Below are 14,241 nucleotides of genomic sequence, written 5' to 3' on the forward strand. Positions count from 1 at the left end.
GGTGGGTGGGTGGGGTTGAGGGATATGGGGAGAAGGTGGGTGGGTGGGGTTGAGGGAGATGGGGAGAAGGTGGGTAGGTGGTGTTGAGGGAGATGGGGAAAAGGTGGGGGGTTGGGGATATGGGGAGAAGGTGGGTAGGTGGGGTTGAGGGAGATGGGGAAAGGGTGGTTGGGGATATGGGGAGAAGGTGGGGTTGGGGATATGGGGAGAAGGTGGGTAGGTGGGGTTGAGGGAGATGGGGAAAGGGTGGTTGGGGATATGGGGAGAAGGTGGGGTTGGGGATATGGGGAGAAGGTGGGTAGGTGGGGTTGAGGGAGATGGGGAAAGGGTGGTTGGGGATATGGGGAGAAGGTGGGGTTGGGGATATGGGGAGAAGGTGGGTAGGTGGGTTTGGGGATATGGGGAGAAGGTGGGTAGGTGGGGTTGGGAATATGGGGAGAAGGTGGGTAGGTGGGGTTGGGGATATGGGGAGAAGGTGGCGGGTTTGTGGGACATGGGGAGAAGGTGGGTAGGTGGGGTTCAAGGTAATGGGAGAAGGTGGGGTTCAGGGATATGGGGAGAAGGTGGGTAGGTGGGGTCGAGGGATATGGGGAGAAGGGGGAGGGTTTGTGGGACATGGGGAGAAGGTGGTAGGTGGGGTTGAGGAATTGAGGAGAAGGTGGGTTGGTGGGGTTGGGGGATATGGGGAGAAGGTGGGTAGGTGGGGTTGAAGGAGATGGGGAGAAGGTGGGTAGGTGGGATTGTGGGATATGGGGAGACGGTAGATAGGTGGGATTCAGGGATATGGGGAGAAGGTGGGTTTGTGGGATATGGGGAGAAGGTGGGTAGGTGGGATTCAGGGATATGGGGAGAAGGTGGGTAGGTGGGGTTGAGGGATTGGGGTGAAGGTGGGTCGGTGGGGTTGAGGATATGGGGAGAAGGTGGGTGGGTGGGGTTGAGGGACATGGGGAGAAGGTGGTTAGGTGGGGTTGAGGGATATGGGGAGAAGGTGGGTAGGTGGGGTTGAGGGATCTGGGGAGAAGGTGGGTGGGTGGGGTTGAGGGATCTGGGGAGAAGGTGGGTAGGTGGGGTTGAGGGATCTGGGGAGAAGGTTGTTGGGTGGGGGTTGAGTGATACGGGGAGAAGGTGGGTGGGTGGGGTTGGGTGACGACATGTGTTTGAGGTTTAATTGTCTCGTTGCCAGTTCTAACACTTCCTGTTTCCATCCTCAGGACTCAAATATTTACACTCAGCAGGGATTTTACACCGTGACATCAAACCAGGAAACCTACTTGTCAACAGCAACTGTGTCCTGAAGGTTCGTCTCGCTCTACACTGTCCCGTCAAACACTCCCAGGGCAGGTACAGCACAGGTTAGATACAGAGTAAAGCTCCCTCTACACTCCCAGGGCAGGTACAGCACGGGTTAGATACAGAGTAAAGCTCCCTCTACACTGTCCCATCAAACACTCCCAGGGCAGGTACAGCACAAGTTAGATACAGAGCAAAGCTCCCTCTACACTGTCCCATCACACACTCCCAGGGCAGGTACAGCACGGGTTAGGTACAGAGTAAAGCTCCCTCTACACTGTCCCATCAAACACTCCCAGGGCAGGTACAGCACGGGTTAGATACAGAGTAAAGCTCCCTCTACACTGTCCCATCAAACACTCCCAGGGCAGGTACAGCACGGGGTTAGATACAGAGTAAAGCTCCCTCTACACTGTCCCTTCAAACACTCCCAGGGCAGGTACAGCACGGGGTTAGATACAGAGTAAAGCTCCCTCTACACTGTCCCTTCAAACACTCCCAGGGCAGGTACAGCACAGGTTAGATACAGAGTAAAGCTCCCTCTACACTGTCCCATCAAACACTCCCAGGGTAGGTACAGCATGGGGTTAGATACAGAGTAAAGCTCCCTCTATACTGTCCCATCAAACACTCCCAGGGCAGGTACAGCACGAGGTTGGACACAGAATGAAGCTCCATCTACACTGTCACCGTCTCTTTTAACTAACCTTTTTGGCTTCTGACCCTCTCCCTGTGCTCCCCCTCTGCAGATCTGCGACTTTGGTCTGGCCAGACTGGAGGAGCTGGACGAGTCACGCCACATGACCCAGGAGGTCGTGACCCAGTACTACCGAGCGCCCGAGATTCTGATGGGCAGCGCGCACTACAACAGCTCCATCGACGTCTGGTCTGTGGGGTGCATCTTCGCCGAGCTTCTCGGCCGCAGAATCCTTTTCCAGGCGCAGAGTCCGATCCAACAGGTGAGTCCGGGGCCGTGGGTTAGTACGTTGGCTTTTATTACAAAGGGATTGGAGTATCAGAGTGAAGAGGTCTTGCTGCAATTATACAGAAACATAGTAAAATAGGAGCAGGAGTCGGCCATTCGGCCCCTCGAGCCTACTCCGCCATTCAATATGATCATGGCTGATCCTCTATCTCAATACCATATCCCTGGTACCATTCTGGTCAATCTCTCCCTTAACCTTCTCTGCTCCAAGGAGAACAATCCCAGCTTCTCCAGTCTCTCCACATCACTGAAGTCCCTCATCCCTGGTACCATTCTGGTCAATCTCTCCCTTAACCTTCTCTGCTCTAAGGAGAACAACCCCAGCTTCTCCAGTCTCTCCACATCACTGAAGTCCCTCATCCCTGGTACCATTCTGGTCAATCTCCCCTTAACCTTCTCTGCTCTAAGGAGAACAACCCCAGCTTCTCCAGTCTCTCCACATCACTGAAGTCCCTCATCCCTGGTACCATTCTGGTCAATCTCCCCTTAACCTTCTCTGCTCTAAGGAGAACAATCCCAGCTTCTCAAAGTATCTGAATACCAACATTAACTAGTCTCTCACCGTTACAAAATATTCTGCTTTTCTTCTTACCAAAGTGGACAATTTCACACTTCCCTACATTATACTCCATCTGACACCTTCTTGCCCATTCACTTAACTGGTCTATATCCCTTTGCAGCCTCCTTGGATCCTCCTCACAACTTGGATATACAGGAACCGGAGCAGACCACTTAGCCCCTCGAGCCTGTTCCAGCATTCAATATGATCATGGCTGATCCTCTATCTCAATACCATATTCCCGCTCTCTCCCCATACCCCTTGATGCCTTTTGTGTCTAGAAATCTATCTCCTTCTTAAATATATTCAGTGACTTGGCCTCCACAGCCTTCTGTGGTAGAGAATTCCACAGGTTCACCACCCTCTGGGTGAAGAGATTTATCTTCATCTCAGTCCTAAATGTCCTAGATGAGGGAACTAGATGTAATATCTCCAAGTTTGCAGACGACACAAAGCTGGGTGGGCGTGTGTGCTGTGAGGAGGATGCCGAGAAGCTCCAGTGTGATTTGGACAGGTTGGGTGATTGGGCAGAAGCATGGCAGATGCAATATAATGTGGATAAATGTGAGGTTATCCACTTTGGTGTCAAAAACAGGAAAGCAGATTATTATCTGAATGGCAATAGATTGGGAGAAGGGGAAGTGCAACGAGACCTGGGTGTCCTTGTGCACCAGTCGCTGAAGGTAAGCATGCAGGTGCAGCAGGCGGTTAAGAAGGCAAATGGTATGCTGGCCTTCGTAGCGAGAGGGTTCGAGTACAGGAACAAGGATGTCTTGCTGCAGTTGTACAGGGCCTTGGTGAGACCACATCCTGAGTATTGTGTGCAGTTTTGGTCGCCTTATCTGAGGAAGGATGTTCTTGACATGGAGGGAGTGCAGCGCATTAAACCTCGTTTATTTGATCGCCTGAGTGGACCTCAGTCTTTTGGATAGGAACTAGACATTCCTACATTGGTGACCCCGACTTTTGCGAGCGGTTTTCGCAGAAGTTTCTGAACATGGAATCGAACGCCGTTGCTTTGAAGCTACCACAGTTCTGGGAGCAACAGCCAGCCGCGTGGTTCATCCAGGCCGAAGCCCAGTTCGCAATCAGGAACATCGTTGCAGATCAGACCCGTTACTATCACGTGGTCTCCGCCCTCGACAGCGCCACAGCCTCGCGGATCGTCAGCCTGCTTGGTAATCCACCAGAAGATCGCAAGTATGAAACGATAAAGGCGCGGTTGTTACAGGTCTTCGGGCTGACGAAGTCGGAGCGCGCCCGCCGGCTGCTCAATATGCCCGGCCTCGGGGACTCCAAGCCGTCCGAGCTCATGAGCCAAATGCTCACGCTCCTGGGCTCCGAACCGGAATGCTTCCTCTTCAGGGAGCTATTCCTCAGCCAGCTACCGGAGCAAGTTCAGGCTGCCCTAGCCAGGTCGGAAGTCGCAGACTGCGCAGAGCTGGCCGCCGAAGCGGACAAGATCTTCGCGGTGACGCAGCAGTACTGCGCTGCCACGAGGCGCCCATCCACCACGGACGCTGCTCCAGCCCCTCAACCTGCGGGGTCGTGCTTCTACCACGCCCGTTTTGGCACAAAAGCAAGATGCTGCCGCCCTCCCTGCAGCTTTTCGCTCAAAAAAAAAAAAACCCAGCCACCCTGTCGAAAGAGGACCGGTTATAACGAGCGCCCCGCAGCTGCGATGGCAATCGGTAATTCGGGAAAACTCCTCTTCATCAACGACTCCCTATCTGGTCGACGTTTCCTCTGCGACACCGGGGCGCAGTGTAGCGTCCTACCCGCGTCAAATCTTGATCTACAAGCCGGGGGGCACGGCCCCTCCCTCCAGGCGGCTAATGGCGGGGCCATTCGGACCTTCGGAAGCCGGCGGGTCCAGGTGTGCTTCGGCGGCCAGCGGTTTTTACTGGGATTTCATCACGGCCAAAGTCTCTCGAGCCATCCTCGGGGCGGATTTTTTGCGCGCCAACGGCCTCCTGGTGGATGTACGGCACCGCCGGTTGATCAATGCGGCCACTTTTCACTCCATCCCGTGCCACCGCGGTAACATCCTGGCGCGCAGTGCCTCCTGCGCGTTCCCACCTCCGGATGACTTCGCTCGCCTCCTCGGAGATTTCCCAGACCTGACCAGACCCACTTTCTCTTCCACGGCCACGAAACATGGTGTCGAACATCACATCACCACTACTGGCTCCCCGGTCTACGCACGGGCCCGGCGCCTTGAACCTGGCAAGCTCGCGGCTGCGAAAGCGGAGTTCGACACGATGGAGCGGCTAGGGATTATTCGCCGGTCGAATAGTCCCTGGTCTTTGCCTCTCCACATTATTCCGAAACACGGCGGCCTTGCGGCGACTACCAACGCCTGAACGACGCCACTACTCCTGATCGGTACCCGATCCCTCATATTCAGGATTTCTCTGCCCATTTGGCGGGCAATACCATTTTTTCAAAAGTCAACCTTGCCCGCAAGACGTCCCGAAAACTGCAGTTATCACCCCATTCGGCCTGTTTGAATTTCTGCGGATGCTGTTTGGATTGAAGAATGTGCACAGGCTTTCCAGCGCTTGATGGACTCCGTGCTTCGGGTCCTCAAGTTTCTTTTCGTCTACCTCAATGACATCCTCATCGCCAGCCCTAATAAAGAGGAGCGCATCTGCCATTTGCGCACCCTCTTTAGCCGCCTCAGTCAACACGGCTTGATCATCAACCCGGCCAAGTGCCAGTTCGGCCTGCAGCAGATTGATTTCTTAGGCCATCGCATCACATCGGACGGCGCTATTCCCCTGCAAACGAAGGTGGAGGCAGTTACTTCTTTCCCGCGCCCGCAGACTGTCAAGACCCTGCAGGAGTTCCTCGGGTTGGTAAATTTTTATCACCGGTTCGTCCCTAATGCAGCTCTGCTCATGCAGCCCCTGTACGAGGCCCTCAAGGGCAAGTCCGGCAAGGATCCGATTAGCTGGACGGTCGATATGGACCGGGCGTTCGTCGACACAAAAGGCGCTTTAGCCAACGCAACCATGCTGGCACACCCGCTGCCAGGTGCCACCATCGCCCTTACCACCGACGCGTCAGACTACGCCATCGGCGCAGTGCAGGAACCGTGGCTGCATGGGACGTGGCAACCGCGGGCGTTTTTCAGCCGTCAACTAGGGCGAAACGAACGGAAGTACAGCACGTTCGACCGGGAGTTGCTGGCCCTTTTTCTGGCCATCCGCCATTTCCGGTTCTTGCTAGAGGGACGTCCGTTCATGGCTTTTGTGGACCATAAGCCACTAACGTTCGCTATGGCCAAGACTGCCGAACCGTGGTCAGCTCGGCAACAACGTCAGTTGACGTTTATCTCTGAATTCACCACTGACATTCAGCATGTGTCCGGTAAAGACAACCTGGCGGCGGATTGCCTCTCCCGCGCGACCGTTCATGCAGTCCAGCTCGGCATCGACTATGCCCTCATGGCTGCGGATCAAGCCTCGGATCCGGAGGTCCAATCTTACAGAACCAACCCCTCTAGCCTCCAAGCGGCCGACGTCAAATTCCATGCCGCGGGCACTACGCTACTCTGCGACGTCTCCGTGGGAGATCCTCACCCTATCGTCCCAGTCGCTTGACGCCATACACGGATTGTCGCACCCTGGCATGAAGGCCTTGCAATGGCTGATGTCGTCCAAATTCGTGTGGCGGGGTATGCACATGGATGTTCGCGACTGGGCCAACACCTGCGCGGTCTGCCAGAAGGCCAAGGTGCAGCGTCATGTTAAGGCTCCATTGGCCACTTTCGCTGTTCTGGAACGTAGGTTTGATCATGTGCATGTGGACCTGGTGGAGCCACTTCCGCCTTCGCACGGGTTTACTCATCATCTTACAATGGTGGACCGCACCACTCGATGGCCGGAGGCAGTGCCTTTGTCATCCACCGCTTCCGCAGACGTCGCCAGGGCATTCATCTCCTCTTGGGTCGCCCGTTTCGGGGTACCGGCGGACATCTCGTCCGATCGTGGGCCGCAGTTTTCTTCTGAGCTCTGGAACGCTGTGGCTCGGGCTCGGCGTCAAGCTACATCGCACCACTGCCTACCATCCACAAGCAAACGGCCTGTGCGAACGATTCCACAGGTCGCTCAAGGCCGCACTGCGAGCCAGCCTTCAAGGCGCGGGCTGGGTGGACAGGCTTCCATGGGTCCTATTGGGTCTTCGTACGACGCCTAAAGAAGATCTTCAATCGTCCTCGGCGGAGCTCGTATATGGCCAGCCGCTACACGTACCAGAGGATTTCCTTCCGACTCCAACAGAGCCATGGTCCGCATCCCAGCAGCTCATCAGCCACCAGGAGGCGGCCAGAAGTTTCGCTCCAGTGCCTATGTCACATCACGGCTTGCAGAGCTCCCACATCCCAGCTGAGCTGAAGAACGCCGACTATGTGCTTATCCGCCACGATGCTCATCGGGATCCGCTCAAACCCCCTTACACTGGTCCTTTCCGCGTGATCGAGCCGGGAGACAAATCTTTTTCAGTCGATGTCGGAGGTAAACCGGACCACATTTCGGTTGACCGGTTGAAGCCGGCTCACTTGGACCTGGACCGCCCAGTCGAGACCGCACAACCGCCGAAACGTGGCCGACCGCCCACAGTCGCCGTGCCAGATCAAACGCAACCGCCCGCCAGCTCGCCCGCCGTCCATCAGCTTCCACTTCAAGGCTACAGAAGTCGATCTGACAGGCTTGTCAGGCCTCCTCGCCGTTTTACTTTTGCTATTAAAGACAATTCTGGGGGGGCGCATGTGGCAGAGCCACTAAGGGACTCTGATCAATTGTATATAATTCCCTTTAATAATATGTTAGCTACAGCCTGAGTCTGTATCTTTGTTTTCACTGTTTACATGTACAGAGCGCGATCACTTTAATAGCGCGGGTAAACGCGATGACGTCACGCCGTCCATCACGTGATCCCCAACCGGCGGGAAAAACATGATGACGTCATGACATCAGTCACGGGACCACCCACGCAGTCCTCGTGGAGCCTCCGAACTGACTAGACCTATATTCGATGTTCTCCTGTAGTTATCCGTTAAACTCTGTTAGTTTTCATTAAACCTCGTTTATTTGATCACCTGAGTGGACCTCAGTCTTTTGGATAGGAGCTAGACATTCCGACAACAGTATACTAAATTGCAAGAAGTACAAGTAAATCGCTGTTTCCCCTGGAAGATGGGGGTGTTTGGGGCCCTGGACAGTGGGAAGGGAGGAGATAAAAGGGCAGGTGTTGCATCTCCTGCGCTTGCACGGGAAGGTGTCGGGCGAAGGGGAAGGAGTGTTGGGGGTGATTGAGGAGTGGACCAGGGTGTCGCGGAGGGAGCGGTCCCTACGGAATGCTGACGGGAGGGTGAGGGGAAGACGCGTTTGGTGGTGGGATCACGCTGGAGGTGGCAGAAATGGCGGAGGGTGATCCGTCCCTGATGTGCCGTGCCCAGAATTGCCCACAAGACTTCTACTGAGTTGAGGCAAAAATCCGTGTCCGTTGGGTTCAGTTCCTCTGCCCTGGGACGTGTGGCTGATTGCTTCCCATGTATCTGTGGGACTCGGGAGTTGGGCGAGCTCTTGGGATCCCGGACCCTGATTTTGTCTTTCTTGCGTCCCGCAGTTGGACCTGATCACCGATCTCCTGGGGACCCCGCCACTGCTGGCCATGCACAGTGCCTGTGAAGGAGCCAAGGCCCACATCCTGAGGGGACATCACAAAGCGGTAGGATGGACCTCAGCTCTCCCGCTCATCCTCGATTCCTCAGCCACCCTCCCATCGACCCCCTCCCTCCTTCCCCTCAACCTCCCCTCCCACCCTCCACCCCTTGAACCCCTCCTTCCTCTCGACATTTCCTCCAACCCTCTCGCCTCTCTCCCCTCCCTCACCTCTCCTTCCCCTCCCTCCCCTCGCCCTTCCTCGCCCTCGCCCCTCCTCCTCCCCCTCCCCCCCTCCCCCTCCTCCTCCAACTCCCTCCTCCACCCCCCCACTCCTAAAATCTCCTCCTCCCTCTCCCCCTCTCCTTGCCCCTCCTCCCCCTCCCCCTCCCCCCTCTCCCCTCTCTCTCCAGCACCCAGTAATTGATTATCTTCTCCTCTCTCCTCTCCCCTCCTCCTCCTCCTCCACCTTGCCCCCTCCTCCTCTCTCCTCCCGCTCTCCCCTCTCTCTCCAGCACCCAGTAATTGATTATCCTCTCTGCTCTCCCCGCCAGCCATCGCTCTCCGTTCTCTATATGCTCTCCGATGAAGCCACCCATGAGGCCATTCACCTGCTCTGCCGAATGCTGGTCTTCGACCCGGTGAGTTAAATGGGCTCAGGAAGTTAAAGCAGGAGTAAAATCAGCTCCGTGTAGAGGGAGCGTTACTCTGTATCTAACCCGCGCTGTACCTGTCCTGGGAGTGTTTGATGGGACAGTGTAGAGGGAGCTTTACTCTGTATCTAACCCTGTGCTGTACCTGCCCTGGGAGTGTTTGATGGGACAGTGTAGAGGGAGCGTTACTCTGTATCTAACCCGCGCTGTACCTGCCCTGGGAGTGTTTGATGGGACAGTGTAGAGGGAGCGTTACTCTGTATCTAACCCGCGCTGTACCTGCCCTGGGAGTGTTTGATGGGACAGTGTAGAGGGAGCGTTACTCTGTATCTAACCAGTGCTGTACCTGCCCTGGGAGTGTTTGATGGGACAGTGTAGAGGGAGCTTTACTCTGTATCTAACCCGTGCTGTACCTGCCCTGGGAGTGTTTGATGGGACAGTGTAGAGGGAGCTTTACTCTGTATCTAACCCCGTGCTGTACCTGTCCTGGGAGTGTTTGATGGGACAGTGTAGAGGGGGCTTTACTCTGTATCTAACCCTGTGCTGTACCTGCCCTGGGAGTGTTTGATGGGACAGTGTAGAGGGGGCTTTACTCTGTATCTAACCCGTGCTGTACCTGCCCTGGGAGTGTTTGATTGGACAGTGTAGAGGGAGCTTTACTCTGTACCTAACCCGTGCTGTACCTGCCCTGGGAGTGTTTGATGGGACAGTGTAGAGGGAGCTTTACTCTGTATCTAACCCGTGCTGTACCTGCCCTGGGAGTGTTTGATGGGACAGTGTAGAGGGAGCGTTACTCTGTATCTAACGCGTGCTGCACCTGCCCTGGGAGTGTTTGATGGGACAGTGTTGAGGGAGCTTTACTCTGTATCTAACCCCGTGCTGTACCTGCCCTGGGAGTGTTTGATGGGACAGCGTAGAGGGAGCTTTACTCTGTATCTAACCCGTGCTGTACCTGCCCTGGGAGTGTTTGATGGGACAGTGTAGAGGGAGCTTTACTCTGTATCTAACCCCGTGCTGTACCTGCCCTGGGAGTGTTTGATTGGACAGTGTAGAGGGAGCTTTACTCTGTACCTAACCCGTGCTGTACCTGCCCTGGGAGTGTTTGATGGGACAGTGTAGAGGGAGCTTTACTCTGTATCTAACCCGTGCTGTACCTGCCCTGGGAGTGTTTGATGGGACAGTGTAGAGGGAGCGTTACTCTGTATTTAACGCGTGCTGCACCTGCCCTGGGAGTGTTTGATGGGACAGTGTTGAGGGAGCTTTACTCTGTATCTAACCCCGTGCTGTACCTGCCCTGGGAGTGTTTGATGGGACAGTGTAGAGGGAGCTTTACTCTGTATCTAACCCGTGCTGTACCTGCCCTGGGAGTGTTTGATGGGACAGTGTAGAGGGAGCTTTACTCTGTATCTAACCCCGTGCTGTACCTGCCCTGGGAGTGTTTGATGGGACAGTGTAGAGGGAGCTTTACTCTGTATCTAACCCGTGCTGTACCTGCCCTGGGAGTGTTTGATGGGACAGTGTAGAGGGAGCTTTACTCTGTATCTAACCCGTGCTGTACCTGCCCTGGGAGTGTTTGATGGGACAGTGTAGAGGGAGCGTTACTCTGTATCTAACCCGTGCTGCACCTGCCCTGGGAGTGTTTGATGGGACAGTGTTGAGGGAGCTTTACTCTGTATCTAACCCCGTGCTGTACCTGCCCTGGGAGTGTTTGATGGGACAGTGTAGAGGGAGCTTTACTCTGTATCTAACCCGTGCTGTACCTGCCCTGGGAGTGTTTGATGGGACAGTGTAGAGGGAGCTTTACTCTGTATCTAACCTGTGCTGTACTTGCCCTGGGAGTGTTTGATGGGACAGTGTAGAGGGAGCTTTACTCTGTATCTACCTTGTGCTGTACCTGCCCTGGGAGTGTTAGATGGGACAGTGTAGAGGGAGCTTTACTCTGTATCTAACTTGTGCTGTACCTGCCCTGGGAGTGTTTGATGGGACAGTGTAGAGGGAGCTTTACTCTGTATCTAACCCGTGCTGTACCTGCCCTGGGAGTGTTTGATGGGACAGTGAAGAGGAAGCTTTACTCTGTATCTAACCTGTGCTGTACCTGCCCTGGGAGTGTTAGATGGGACAGTGTAGAGGGAGCTTTACTCTGTATCTAACCCGTGCTGTACCTGCCCTGGGAGTGTTTGATGGGACAGTGCAGAGGGAGATTTACTCTGTATCTAACCCATACTGTACCTGCCCTGGGAGTGTTTGATGGGACAGTGTAGAGGGAGCTTTACTCTGTATCTAACCCGTGTTGTACCTGCCCTGGGAGTGTTTGATGGGACAGTGTAGAGGGAGCTTTACTCTGTATCTAACCCGTGCTGTACCTGCCCTGGGAGTGTTTGATGGGACAGTGTAGAAACATAAACACAGAAGCATAGAAGATAGGAGCAGGAGTAGGCCATTCGGCCCCTCGAGCCTGCTCCGCCATTCAATGCGATCATGGCTGATCATCCGAACTCAGTACCCTGTCCCTGCCTTCTCCCCATACCCCTTGATCCCTTTAGCCTCAAGAAATATATCCAACTCCTTCTTGAATATATTTAATGAATTGGCCTCTACCGCCTTCTGTGGTAGAGAATTCCACAGGTTCACCACTCTCTGGGTGAAGAAGTTCCTCCTCATTTCTGTCCTAAATGGCCTACCCCTTATCCTTAGACTGTGACCCCTGGTTCTGGAATCCCCCACCATCGGGCACATCCTTCCTGCATCCAGTCTGTCTAGTCCTGCTAGAATTTTATAAGTTTCAATGAGATCCCCTCTCATTCTTTTAAACTTCAGCGAGTACAAGGCCAATCGAGCCAATCTCTCCTCATACGTCATTCCTGCCATCCCAGGTATCAGTCTGGTGAATCTTCGCTGAACTCCTTCCATGGCAAGAACATCCTTCCTCAGATAAGGTGACCAAAACTGCACACAGTACTCAAGGTGTGGTCTCACCAAGGCCCTGTACAACTGCAGCAAGACATCCTAGTTCCTGTACTCAAACCCTTTCGCTATGAAGGCCAACATACCATTTGCCTTCTTAACTGCCTGCTGCACCTGCATGCTTACCTTCAGCGACTGGTGCACAAGGACACCCAGGTCTTGTTGCACTTCCCCTTCTCCCAATCTATTGCCATTCAGATAATAATCTGCCTTTATGTTTTTGACACCCAAGTGGATAACCTCACATTTATCCATGTTATATTGCATCTGCCATGCTTCTGCCCAATCACCCAACCTGTCCAAATCATCCTGTCGTTTCTCGGCATCCTCCTCACAGCACACACGCCCACCCAGCTTTGTGTCGTCTGTAAATTTGGAGATATTACATCTAATTCCCTTGTCTAGATCATTAATATATATTGTGAATAGCTGGGGTCCAAGGACCGATCCCTGCGGTACCCCACTAGTCACTGCCTGCCACTCGGAAAAAGAGCCGTTTATTCCAACTCTTTGCTTTCTGTCTGCCAACCAGTTCTCTATCCAAGTCAATACCTTGCCCCCTATCCCATGTGCCTTAACTTTACACGCTAATCTCTTCTGTGGGACCTTATCGAAAGCCTTTTGAAAGTCCAAATACCACATCCACTGGTTCTCCCTTATCTATTTTACGAGTTACATCCTCAAAAAATTCCAGTTGATTAGTCAAGCACGATTTACCTTTTGTAAATCCATGTTGACTTTGTCCGATCCTGTCACTGTTTTCCAAGTGCTCTGCTATTACATCTTTTATCATGGACTCTAGCATTTTCCCCACCAATATCAGGCTTACCGGTCTGTAATTCCCCGTTTTCTCTTTACCAACTTTTTTTGAATAGTGGGGTTACATTAGCTACCCTCCGATCCATGGGTACTGTTCCAGATTCCATCGAATGTTGGAATATGATCAGCAATGCATCTACTATTTCTAGGGCCACTTCCTTAAGTACCCTAGGATGTAGATTATCAGACCCTGGGGATTTATCGGCCTTCAATCCGATCAATTTCCCTAACAGTAGAGGGAGCGTTACTCTGTATCTAACTCGTGCTGTATCTGCCCTGGGAGTGTTTGACGGGACAGTTTAGAGGGGCTTTACCCTGTATCTGACCCATGCTTTACCTGCTCTGGGAGTGTTTGATGGGGCAGTGTAGATGTTCAGTGTGTAACCCGTATGCCTCCCTTGCCCAGGTGAAGCGTATTTCTGCCCGCGAGGCCCTGGCGCACCCGTACGTGGACGAGGGGCGCTTGCGCTACCACACCTGCATGTGTCACTGCTGTTTCACCGTGCCCGCGGGCCGGATCTACACCAGCGACTTCGAGCCGGCCGCCAGCCCCAAGTTCGATGACGCCTACGAGAAGAGTCTGTCGTCCGTCTGGCAGGTCAAAGGTCAGTGGCTGGGGGTCGCGGGTCCCCCTTCCCAATTGGTCAACATGGATACGATCTGACATCAATCCCTGGTGTTTAATAATCGACTGTTCCCTTCTCTCTCTTTCTCCCCCTCTCTCTCACCCCCTCTCTCTCTCCCTCCCCCTCTCTCTCTCTCTCCTCTCTCTCTCCCTCCCCCCTCTCTCTCTCGCCCTCTCTCGTTCCTCCTCCCCTCCCCTCTCTCGCTCCCCCTCCTCCTCTCCTCCCCTCTCTCGCTCCCCCTCCTCCCCTCCTCCCCTCTCTCACTCCCTCTCCCCTCCCCCTCTCCCTCCTGCTCCTCCTCCTCCCTTGCTCCCCTACCTCTCACTCCTCACACTCTCTCTCTCAGAGCTCATTCACAGGTTCATTGTGGATAACCAGAAGGACCATCGAGTGCCTCTCTGCATCAACCCACAGTCTGCTGCCTTCAAAAGCTTCATCAGGTAAAGCTCATGGTGCGGCTTCCCGTGGGGCCGCTGGTGGGAGCGGGCTGGGTAGCTGGGTGCGGCGTATGTCCGGTGTGTGTTCCCGCTCTCAGATCTTTCTCTAATCCCTACACAGGTCGACGGCTTGGCATTCATCGAAAGTCTCAAAGAAGGAAGAACGATGACAAACCGAGAATGAGTAAGAATCCGATATTAATGGCATCCCGCAGGGACCCGTACCCCGGGGAGAGTCGGTG

At 54.3% G+C, this 14,241-nt stretch overlaps 1 protein-coding gene across 1 annotated transcript in view; it reads left to right on the forward strand.

Annotated features, from left to right (window-relative positions):
- Positions 1-14,201, forward strand: part of LOC147094574 (serine/threonine-protein kinase NLK2-like) — a 30,922-nt gene extending 16,721 nt beyond the window's left edge. The window contains exons 5-11 of the mRNA XM_085974404.1: positions 1,212-1,297; positions 2,040-2,249; positions 8,466-8,567; positions 9,055-9,141; positions 13,343-13,541; positions 13,909-14,002; positions 14,121-14,201. Coding sequence (XP_085830530.1) covers positions 1,212-1,297; positions 2,040-2,249; positions 8,466-8,567; positions 9,055-9,141; positions 13,343-13,541; positions 13,909-14,002; positions 14,121-14,169 — 827 coding nt within the window. The 3' untranslated portion in view covers positions 14,170-14,201. The remainder of the gene's footprint in view (positions 1-1,211; positions 1,298-2,039; positions 2,250-8,465; positions 8,568-9,054; positions 9,142-13,342; positions 13,542-13,908; positions 14,003-14,120) is intronic.
- The last annotated feature ends 40 nt before the right edge of the window (positions 14,202-14,241 follow it).

The sequence above is a fragment of the Somniosus microcephalus genome, unplaced genomic scaffold, assembly GCF_052327205.1.
Source record: "Somniosus microcephalus isolate GS21.2 unplaced genomic scaffold, FLI_Smic_1.0 unresolved_chr1, whole genome shotgun sequence".
Taxonomy (NCBI): domain Eukaryota; kingdom Metazoa; phylum Chordata; class Chondrichthyes; order Squaliformes; family Somniosidae; genus Somniosus; species Somniosus microcephalus.